Raw genomic sequence first — 12,110 nt, 5'->3', positions numbered from 1 at the left:
AACGAAATTGTGTGTGTGGCATGTTAAGTGTTGATATAGAAGGTTACTAGTGAAATAACATAAGTAGTGGCATAAGAATGTTGTTCAATGGTAAAACAATAAATATGCTCATAATACCAAGCAAGAGGGGATCAAACCTGGATTGCAATAAATATGCTCATAATACTGTAAAAAATTGTACACAACATGCGACAGTATTACAGTCCATGATACAAGGCACTATATGGACAAAGGAACAACGCCATTATGTGGGGCGGGGGGGAAAGATCAGGTAAACGGAAAACACCCCCCGAAAAAAAGATGAAAATTGGTTTATGTCTAAATAAAGTACTATTGAAATTTGAAACCTTCACTTTAAAATTCCATGAACCTTTAGGAAGTAAATGGCTATTGCAACCAGGATGATAAACATTGCAATCCACAAGTTAAATCCTCCTGGGCAGAAGAGGAAAAGGAAAAGGGGAAGAAAGTTAGATGCTAAACTATAGATAGATGATAAATACAAAGTCCATATGACAAATCATACATCTAAACTATAGATCCATAATTTCATTTATAGTCTCTCAGTTTATTATATAAACTCTTTAAATTACTATATTTTCCCAGATTATTCTTAAATTGTTGGATCAACTTTTTCCTTGATAAGTTCAGCTATTACAAAAGTGGCTCAATTGGACAATAAATTTTAAGGCTAGCCGCAGGTATTATTATGAAATACATACCTTCTTTCTTCTCTTCAATTTTCGTTACTCTTGCACTTGAATCCAAGGATATGGAAGCCAAGGTCCTAAAATGAACCCACAACAATGAACCAACTACCTCCAAAATGGCATAAAATTTCTTGTAGCAGGAAGAAAAATATAAATGCATCAACTTCAAACCTTGAATCAGGGGAGAAAGCTAAAGCAGTTACGATGCCAAGGTGAGCCTTTTTAACCATAGTATGAATCCTCATATTTGTAGAATTTACAATGACAATGTCTCCTGAAGGTGTTCCACTGCATGTCAACCCATCAAAAGAGAAGCAATAAGTTCTTGCAAATAAAAAAAAGTCATATCCTTCCCTGCAAACACTGCTCTCAGCTTTCTTTTCCCTTCATGTATCTTTCTCTCGTTTCATATATAGCATTAAAACCCAAAACAAAGCCACCATTGGTTTCCATGTAGCACAGCGGTGTCATCCTTTAGGTACTAAAAAGGTACAGATTAGAGTATGTACCATGCAAGGTATTTCCCATCAGCTGAGACATTCAACGCAGAGATTGTATCGCGAGTAATATGCTTTGAGCTCATCCTTTCCCATGTCTTCGTATTCCAAGTCAGAATGCTTCCACCTTTATCTATATACAATAACAAAATACTTGTGTCAGACAAATACAGAAACAACAGGGGGGAACAACATCTTTGTTATGGATATTAATTACCTGTGACCACAGCAATATATAGAACCTGGGTTCCATCGCTTATTTGAGAAAATCTACAACAGCTAAAAGTTTCACGCTGTATGAAAACAAAATATGATTAGCATATACCCAAAAGACCAACCAATCACCAATTAACCTGGTTAAGAACCAATATCTGCCCAACCAAAGTTTTAAAGTAAAAAAATCAGCAGCTCACATTTTCATTTGGTAGAGAAGTTAATACTATTGACGAAGAAATATCCCAGACCCTGCAGGGGCCACCACTTCCCAAAGAGACTAGCAATTTACCATCGGAACTGCACAACAAACACAACAGACTATAAGGTACAATCCATCAGAAATAATAGGGTATAGAGCAGATCTGTCTGTCTTTTCTTTGTTAATTATTATTCCTTTTTTGATTTGTAGAGTCAAATAATAACATCAATGAGCTTCTATCTGGAACAAACCTGAAATGTAAGTCCTTCACAGTAGAATGAGATTTAGACTCATTGAGAATAATTTCCATGCTAGGCCACTTAAAAACCCTTAGATTGCCATCCTGTACTGCAAAACAGTTACAAGATTATATGGCATACCACTCCCTCAGAAAGAAAAAGAAATTCTATACATATTAACGACTATTTGGCAAATGAATTAAAGCAAAAATTCCTGTACTTTAGAAATTCAAAGCATCATATAGCTACCAAGTGCAACTACTGTCCCAAAAACATAAATCCTTCACCATTACATATTAGTTTGCCAAAAGTAAGAAACAAAAACCATGGATACAAGGCCATGTAACACAAGGAAAATTGAATCAAATAGATGCAGCTAAAACAATGTTTACATTTTGACAGCTTTTCAAGCTACAAGTGGTATGTTGGATTTGATGTTATAGTCATCCTTGCAAGGTGAGTCTCTTGCAACACGTCTCTAGAGAACAATATTTTTGGGTTTATGTTACATGGTACAAGAGATAATATTTGTACCAAGGATGAATGGTTACATCTATAAGAAAAGAACTCATTCTATTGGGTTTACCATTATAGTACATAACCATCACCTTTCATATATTAAGTGAATGTGTTCAATTAACCCTGGGATATCATCTTGTATCAAATCTTTTCTCAACTAACAAGAGCTTGAATCATCATATCTAGGTAAACATAACTTGGTTGAAGAAGTGCGATAATGCCCAAGGAGTGGAGATGTTTCCCCAGAAACCATTTTATTTTTGGTCAAGCTACCAAATATTATCATTGGTAATATAAGATAGTTTCTTTTAATCATTCAATGTAAAAGAAGACTATACCTCCCCACCAACAGCTAGTTCTGTTCCATCACTGCTGAATGCCAATGCTAACTGTTGTCCAACGTCCTGCAACTGAGTGAGCTCTTTCTCTGATGTCTTCAGACCCACCTTATGAGATTCAGAACTCTGGTCTTGGTCCCAGTCAAACCATCTGGATAAACAAAGTATAATAACTTTAGCTAGATGTAATAGAGCAAAAGAAAATCAAATTTTGTTTTTCAAATAAGAATGAATAAAGCCTGTAAAGGATAGACTGACAAAATAACATCAATTATCTCTCATACATTGAGCAATCAGTAGCAGAACTGTAAAGCACCATACACCAATCAGCTAGATGTCAATCCAATAAAACCAATTTAAAATTAGGAAAATAAAACAAGTGTTCGTCAAATATTTTTGCACACTCAATTTAAGGTTCCCTCAGAGAGATACGTAGTGTACTGTGGCAATCTCAGTGCTATTATATTAGCACACAGTCCAATTTTGCTTAATAGAACCAAACACATGGAATTGAACCTCGCTTTTGTAAGGTAAAGAGTGATGGATGGCAAGCTGCTGGTTGCACACATTCCCACAGCAGATATTCTTACTAAAGTTGTGTCTAAAGAGAAGATTTTGAATATAAGAGGTAAACTATTAGTAACGGATTTTCAGAAAGGTAGAGAGGCCAGTTTCAGGGGGCATAATAGAGTGAGTTAGATAAGTGATAGTAGATCCTAGAGAAGCGAGAATAGAGGCTGCTAGTTATAAGCTAAGCCAGATAGGATATGACAGCTGTATGGTAGTTGTAGCTGTCATAACTAAAGATAGAAAGGACTACTGTGTCCTTTAGACTAGTTTGCACAGCAAGCTATTCCTCCTTGGATATAAGCATATATTAGTGCTAAACTCAGTCATAATGAGCATTACACATTTCTGAAACTTCTCTCAATATCTGAATTCTCTTCTCTTGCAAAACACTAATATTTCACAATGTGCTTATTGCTCTAATAACAAGATCTGACAAATAGAAACAAAATTTAAAAATGAGACAAAAAGTAAATCATAAAACTCCTCATATATACAAGTTTCTTCCATTAATTAGTATGCTCATGAACAGTTCCTCGTTGCCTCATTTTGTCAATCTAACTTCATAACTTACAACATTGATGCTAGCCATGATAAAATCAAGTTCTTGAATTTGTTGTGTTTCACATGCTATGGTTGGTATTACTGAATATCATCTTGCATACTTGGTATCTATTCTATTCCCAATTTAATCTTCCATCCAAAATTCAGGACTAGAAAGATAACCTATCAGAGTTTAAATTACTATACATAGGGTAATAAGAATCAAGTATGAATAACTTCAATCCTAATCCTTATGCAGCTAACATAACCACTGAAAGATCTGTCTAACTTAAGAATGCCCCTGCGTACTTGGTCAACATGAAAATGATTATATTTTGGATAAATTACACATAAGCAACTATATAGAGTTCATCCAGTTCCTCATACTTCTGGAAATGTTTCATTCCTTATTTTGAATAAATTAGCATATAAAATTAACAGCTGTCGAATCATGAAGTCACTTTCTATCTTTATCCCTCTTCTTAGCTCACTGACGCATGGTTGAGTGAGTAGAAAATGGAAAGGCATTTAGAAGTGATATTCTAGACAAAAATGAAAATGCTTCCATTTTCTACCTGCTCATCTTCAACTACGTGTATGCTCAAACCCGCCAGGGTTCTTTCATCTATAATATACGCCATGAAGATTTCAATAGAGAAATGAATCCTACATATATTTTCTTCCCAGCAAACAGAACCAAACTTCAATAAAAGAAATAAGAGGTGGGAAGAAAAAGACCTGCAACTGTTTGGCATTGCACAAATAATGCCATCTCCATTGGGGTGAAGAGCCATTCTATAAGGCAACTCAGAACCGGTTCCTAGCTTATTCACCTGAAAATATTCATAAGTTTACTCAAATAATAGAACAATCCAATCATCCTATCAATTGCTACCAAAAATAATAAAAAATAAAATCCAGCTACTCTACAATTCATGCATTCCAAACAAAATCTACCACTATAAATCAGCCATGCAGCTAAATGAACAAAAACCTCGCATTCTAACACAAGCAAATGAAGCAACTGCATCAGAATCACACAACAATATCCGAATAAAAAACTAGATCCGGTCCCTCCAGCTTCGAAACACACAAAACTAATACATGAAATAAAAATCGAACAACAAATCAAAGCTGCTACGAATTCCAGAATCGAACAAGAAGCACAAGGAATTAATGACATACCGGTTGATCGGAGAGAGAATTCGACGCAACATCGAAGTGCGCAAGCAGCACCGTATTGGGGATACCGCTGCGGCCTTCTCCACCGCCACCGGCGAACACGAGGTAGTTTCCGGAGGCAAGCTCCTCTGTCGGCGGCTCTGCCTCCTTCGTCGGCGTTGAGCTCTGATCGGCGGCGGAGGATTCATCGGAGGTTTGGTTGTGGCGAGATTTGAGAACGCGGTGGGGAATCCAAGCAACGGAGTAGAAGGGAACACCGTATTTCTTCAAGTTCGGAGGGTCTGAGATTTGGCTCTTCCCCATTCTTCCTCTCTCTAAAACACACACACACACACACACTCTCTCTCTCTCTCTCTCTCTCTCTCTCTCTCTCTCTAAGATTCAGCAATGAATTGATTAGTCTCATCTGTGATATGCTATCTGCATCCCCGTCTTGTTATTGTTTAGCCCAATTTGATTAAACAGTTTAAATTAAAAATAATTTATAAATATATTATTTTATATTTAGTATTTTAATTTTAAAAATATTTATTTAAAAAAAATGTGATAAAAAATTTTTGAGTAATTATCCAAATTAGTCTCTTTAGAATCGGACATTTTAGTTTCCAAGGAAAATTAATACACAGATCAATCTCCAAGAATTTACTCCGACAGACAAATCAGTCTCCAGTTCATTTTCTGGTAGAGTAATTGCCCAGATCAATCCCCAAAATTTTTAAAAACAGACATTTTAGTCCCCAAAAGAAACTAATATACAAATCAATCTCCAACGTTTCTCTCTAGACATGATATCCTCCGTTTAAAATAAAATAAAATAAAATAATTATTATTATTAATTGCACAATAATATTGTACTATATTTTTTGTATTTTAGGACAAAAATAATGATAAATTTATTCATTAAATTATATATATATAGGACATCTTTTGATTATATTAAATACAAAAATATCAAATAATTTTAACCTTGAATTTCTTGTAAAATAATCTCTAATAATTTTATTATTATTATTATTATTATTATTATTATTATTATTATTATTATTATAAAAATTTAATGAATAAATTTATTATTATTTTTGTCCAAAAAATATAGCACAATATTATTGTGTAATTAATAATTAATAATAATTTTATTTTCTTTTATTTTTGGATGGAGGACTATTATGTCTAATAGGGAGGGACGTTGGGGATTGATTTGTACATTAGTTTTTCTTGGGGACTAAAATGTCCTTTTTTAAAATCTTTGGGGATTGATTTGGGTAATTATTCTGTCGGAAAATGAACTAGAGACTAATTTGTCTGCCGGAGTAAATTCTTGGGGATTGATCTGTGTATTAATTTTCTTTAGGGACTAAAATATTCGATTCTAAAATCTTTGGGCACTGAGTTGGGTAATTACTCAAATTTTTTTTATTATGAAAGAAGTCATTTTTTAACTTCTCTATAAGCACTTAAATAGCTTTTTAAAAAGCTATAACTTAGTTTTGAAAATTGCACCAGACATTAATATTATTATTTTTCATAAGTCAAAAACTCAAAAAAGTAGCGTTCGAAACTTCTCAAAGGATCCTTATTCAAAAATGTTATTTGTACACCAAAATCAGATATTAAAATCAGCAATCAATGTATTTGTATATAAATAATTGTATAGTTTAGTTTATTTTAAAATGTATTTATATTTTATATTGACGACTGATTTTAGTGTACACATAGCATGAATGATATTTATTATATTGGTTTTGCTAACCAAGTAGGATACCAGACAATTTGTGCTATCTTTTTAAATTTCAAAAAATTTTTATATATCAAAAAAGCGTGCCATCGCGTCCTTCTTTTCCCGGAAAAATACATCTAATAACCCATACAAAAAAATCATCCATTTACATAGAAAAAATATCTAAAATCCAGTAAAAAAAACATCTTTTAATCGGAAAGAAATATTCGAAATAATAGTTAAAAGAAAAAATCAAAGAAAACGGAATGCTGCTCCAAAAAGAAACATTCCAAAATCTAGAAAGGAAACATCTAATAACCCACAAAAAAGATCTTTGGAAACAAACATCTGAAACCCTCTAAAAGAAACATCCATTTAATTGAAAAAAAAAAGACATCCGAAAAAAATAGGCACGCACTGCGAGAGACCGCTGCGTTCGTGAAGGGTAAGGTACTGTCATGGTCGGCGACATTGTGAATCGCGAGGGGAAGACAGAAAGAAAAAGAGATAAAACCCTTGAATGGCGTTACATGGATGTGGTTACCGTTTTAGTGGGTGTGATCCAAAGAGGAGGAAGAGAGCGATTGGATGCAGGGTTGCTGGCAAGGAGGTGGTCAACGACATTGGATGGACAGCGCAGGTAGCGTTTCCTCGTTGTTTCTTCCTTCGCGAGTACCCCTGGGGGAACGGCATTGGAAGCAGTAGTTGTGGCTGAGACCTTCACGGACGAGGGGTGAGCGGACTCCAAACGGTGCAGCGATAGCACGGTGGTGTCTTTCTTCCTTCATGAGCTCCCCTATGTGAACGACAGACAAGGCAGAGCAATTGTGATGGAGGACGTGTGAAGAGAGGTGGCAAGAGACAGCGAGGGGGAGAAGTGACTGCACGCGAGTGAGGGTGGACAAGGATGGCACACTGGAGACATGATGATGGCGCGACGGAAGGTAGGAGGACAGACGTCGAAGGCGCAATGAACGGGAGGAGAAAAGGGAGAGAAAGGACGGAAGATGCATATAGTGAGTGATTTGTGATTTAGGGTGGTGCACGAATTTGTGATTCGCACAACTAACCAGCAAGTGCACTGGGTCGTCCAAGTAATACCTTACGTGAGTAAGGGTCGATCCCACGGAGATTATTGGTTTGAAGCAATCAATGTTTATTTTATTAATCTTAGTCAGGAGGTCAATAAGGTTATTTGGATTTAATTTTAAGAAGTCAAAATATTTAAAATCGTAAGAAAAATAAGAGAGAATAATAGCGTTACTTGTTAAGCAGTAATGAGAAATATGTTGGAGTTTTGGAGATGCTTTGTCCTCTGAATTCCTGCAATGTAATATTTAACTCAATTGTTTGTAAAGCACGTCTACGGCAAGCTGCATGTAGGGCGTCACCATTGTCAGTGGCTACTTCCCATCCTCTCAGTGAAAACGTTCTTATGCTCTGTCACAGCACGGCTAATCATCTGTCGGTTCTCAATCAGGTTGGAATAGAATCCATTGATTCTTTTGCGTCTGTCACTAACGCCCAGCCTTCAGGAGTTTGAAGCTCGTCACAGTCATTCAATCCCAGAATCCTACTCGGAATACCACAGACAAGGTTTAGACTTTCCGGATTCTCATGAATGCCGCCATCAATCCGACTTATACCACGAAGATTCTGTTGGGGAATCTAAGAGAAGTTCATTCAGTCTGATGTAGAACGGAGGTGTTTGTCAGACACACGTTCATAGATTGAGGGAGGTGATGAGTGTCACGGATCATCACCTCTTTCACAGTTAAGCGCGAATAAACATTTTAGATCGGACCATACACACGTTTGAGTGAAATAGAAACAATTGCATTAATTCATCGAGACGCTGCAGAGCTCCTCACCCCCAACAATGGAGTTTAGAGACTCATGCCGTCACAAAGTATGTAATTCAGATCTGAAAATGTCATGAGGTACAAGATAAGTCTCTAAAAGTTGTTTAAATAGTAAACTAGTAACCTAGGTTTACAGAAAATGAGTAAACTAAGATAATTGGTGCAGAAATCCACTTCTGGGGCCCACTTGGTGTGTGCTGGGGCTGAGACTAAAGCTATCCACGAGTAGAGGCCTTTCTTGGCGTTAAACTTCAGGTTATGACGTGTTTTGGGCGTTCAACTCCGGATCATGACGTTTTTCTGGCGTTTAACTCCAGACAGCAGCATGAACTTGGCGTTCAACGCCAAGTTACGTCGTCTATCTTCGCGCAAAGTATGGACTATTATATATTGCTGGAAAGCCCTGGATGTCTACTTTCCAAGGCCGTTGAGAGCGCACCAATTGGACTCCTGTAGCTTCAAAAAATCCATTTCGAGTGCAGGGAGGTCAGGATCCAACAGCATCAGCAGTCCTTTTTCAGCCTAACTCAGATTTTTGCTCAACTCCCTCAATTTCAGCCAGAAAATACCTGAAATCACAGAAAAATACACACACTCATAGTAAAGTCCAGAAATATGATTTTTGCCTAAAAACTAATAATATTCTACTAAAAACTAACTGAAACATGCTAAAATCTACATGAAATTACCCCCAAAAAGCGTATAAAATATCCGCTCATCACAACACCAAACTTAAACTGTTGCTTGTCCTCAAGCAACTAGATGAATAAAATAGGTTCTAATAGAAATTAAGAAGTAATAATATTTTAGAGTTTTAAATGAAGCTCAGATTCTTATTAGATGAGCGGGGCTTGTAGCTTTTTGTTTCTGAACAGTTTTGGCATCTCCCTGTATCTTTTGAATTTCAGAATGATTGGCATCCTTAGGAACTCAGAATTCAGATAGTATTATTGACTCTCCTAGTGTAGTATGTTGATTCTTGAACACAATTATTTTATGAGTCTTGGCTGTGGCCCTAAGCACTTTGTTTTCCAGTATTACCACCAGATACATAAATGTCACAGACACATGACTAGGTGAACCTTTTCAGATTGTGACTCAGCTTTGCTAAAGTCCCCAGTCAGAGGTATCCAGAGCTCTTAAGCACACTCTGTTTGCCTTGGATCACAACTTTAACCACTCAGTCTCAAGTTTGTAACTTGAACCTGCATGCCACAAGCACATGGTTAGGGACAGCTTGGTTTTGCCGCTTAGGCCTGGATTTTATTTCCTTGGGCCCTCCTATCCATTGATGCTCAAAGCCTTGGATCCTTTTTACCCTTACCTAGGGCTCATGGCTTGTTTTTTTTTTTTTTGACTGCTTTTTCTTGCTTCAAGAATCAATTTCATGATTTTTCAGATCATCAATAATATTTTTCGTGTTCCTCATCCTTTCAGGAGCCAATATTCATCAAATTCAAAGTACATATTATGCACTGTTCAAGCATTCATTCAGAGAACAAAAGTATTGCCACCACATATAATTAATTATAATTTTTATTATTAAGAACTCGAAAAATATAGATTACTTCTTTATTCTAAAAAAAATCTACTACTTTATTCATGCCTGATGATGATGAGAAAAATAAATTATAGCTTAATTGGAAATAAAATCAAAATAGACATACTAATTATTACTAAATATCTCCTAAGGTGAATTTCTATAATAATACTATCACTAAGCTAAAGCAGAAAAATTGGAACTCAGCAACCTGTTGTTTTGAGGAGTAGATGTTCCTCTAATCTGTGGGGTGCTGTTCAAGGATTAATTTTTGGCGCTTCAGCTCCCTTAGATCACGCCCTTGCTCCTCCTGTTCCTTGAGCAGTTTGCAAATCATGCTACTTTGATTATTCTGTTCTTCCTTTATTTGGTCCATAGCTTCTTGTAATCTGGAAATAGAAGCCTCAAGATGTTCCCAATATTCGAATTGGGGCAGTTCTGGGAGGGCTTCTTGTGCTCTCCTCTTGGTTGAATCATCTTGTTGCTGTTGTCTGACCATTGATATTCCCGTAATGGGCTTTTCAATTAGGATATATTCAGTTATTCCCATTTTTACTCCAGCATCTTTGCAAAGCATAGAAATTAGGCTTGGATAAGCCAATTTGGCATCCTTAGAATTCCTGTTTGCTATTTTATATAGCTCACAGGAGATCAGCTGATGGACTTCCACTTCTTTTCCCAACATGATGCAGTGAATCATTACTGCTCTTTTAATAGTGACCTCAGAGCGGTTGCTGGTGGGCAGTATGGAACGCCCTACGAAATCCAGCCAACCTCTGGCTACTGGTTTCAGATCTTCCCTTTTGAGTTGAACTGGGATGCCAGTCGTGCTGGTGGTCCACTTGACCCTCATCATTCTCCTATTAAAGGAGTCTGGGTCATCTTTCAGTTGGGGGAGCTTAAATATCTCCCTGATCTTGTCAGAATTGGTATGAATGATCTTTCCTCTGACTACAGTCCGATGGTCAAAGAGAGCAGCTCCAATTATTCTTTGCCTTTCTGTCTGCCATAGATTAGCATAAAATTCCTGAACCATGTTCCTTCCCACTTTCGTTTCAGGATTGGCCAGAATTTCCCAATTCGTGTTTCGAATTTGCTCTTGGATCTCCGGATATTCATCTTCTTTCAGATCAAATCTGACTTCCGGGATCACGGATCTGTGACTCATTATCTTGTAGTAATGGTCTGAATGTTCTTTAGTTAAGAACTTCCCTTGATTCCAAAGTGGCTTTGGAGTACTTTCTTTCTTGCCTCTTGGGTTGGGTTGTTTTCCTTTAGGAGCCATGATCTTTAATGGGTATGTTTTTTGTGATCACGGATAAAACACACCAAACTTAGAGCTTTGCTTGTCCTCAAGCAAAAGAGAAGAAAGAAGAGGGATAGAAGGAGAGCAAGTGTTGGATGGTGATGATGAGGAGGGCGCCGAATACAATATATAGGGAGGGGGGTGGGAAATTTTCGAAAATAAGAAGGAGATAAGATAGAAGATATGATTTATAAAAGATAGATATGATAAGAAAAAGATATAGTTTTAAAAAGAGAAAGATATAAATCATAATTTAAAAGATAAATTTGAAATATTTAATTTTGAAAAAGATAATTGAGTTTTGAAAATAAATTTAAAAGAGTTGGATTGGATTGGAAAACCCTTTGGCTTTATGGATTAAGATATATTTAATATTTATGAAAAAGGGATTTTAGAAATTAGGATTTTTAGAAAACTAATTTGATTTGAGGGATGACAATTTGAAACATGTTTATGCAAGAAATCATGAATTGAAACATAAAAATTTAGAAAAATTATAAAGAAAAACGAGTTTTACCTCCTCCCACCATCCTGGCGTTAAACGCCCAAACGATGCATGTTTTGGGCGTTTAACGCCCAATAGTTGCTTCTCCTGGGCGTTCAACGCCCATCTGGTGCTTCTTTCTGGCGTTGAACGCCAGGAAGTCCTTTGTCACTGGGCGTTTTTCTGAACGC

General features: G+C 36.4%; 1 protein-coding gene and 1 long non-coding RNA gene across 2 annotated transcripts; one reads left to right on the top strand and one right to left on the bottom strand.

Annotated features, from left to right (window-relative positions):
- Positions 1–128: 128 nt before the first annotated feature.
- On the bottom strand, positions 129–5,483 carry LOC112796719 (SEC12-like protein 2). The gene is made up of 10 exons (XM_025839302.3): positions 5,014–5,483; positions 4,567–4,661; positions 2,719–2,869; positions 1,874–1,965; positions 1,621–1,720; positions 1,425–1,500; positions 1,220–1,340; positions 882–998; positions 723–787; positions 129–435 (listed from the first exon to the last, which is right to left on the bottom strand). Exons 1-10 carry the CDS (start codon positions 5,311–5,313, stop codon positions 350–352), a joined length of 1,203 nt encoding a protein of 400 aa, XP_025695087.1. The 5' UTR covers positions 5,314–5,483; the 3' UTR covers positions 129–349.
- On the top strand, positions 1,447–2,999 carry LOC140184433 (uncharacterized). Its single transcript, XR_011881079.1, has 3 exons — positions 1,447–1,748; positions 1,833–2,317; positions 2,567–2,999. It is a non-coding gene; the product is annotated as an uncharacterized lncRNA (long non-coding RNA).
- Positions 5,484–12,110: the final 6,627 nt, after the last annotated feature.

This window comes from Arachis hypogaea, chromosome 4 (genome assembly GCF_003086295.3).
Source record: "Arachis hypogaea cultivar Tifrunner chromosome 4, arahy.Tifrunner.gnm2.J5K5, whole genome shotgun sequence".
NCBI classification, from domain to species: Eukaryota; Viridiplantae; Streptophyta; class Magnoliopsida; order Fabales; family Fabaceae; genus Arachis; species Arachis hypogaea.
Note: the sequence above shows the minus strand (reverse complement) of the source record. Positions and strands in the feature narration are given on the sequence as shown.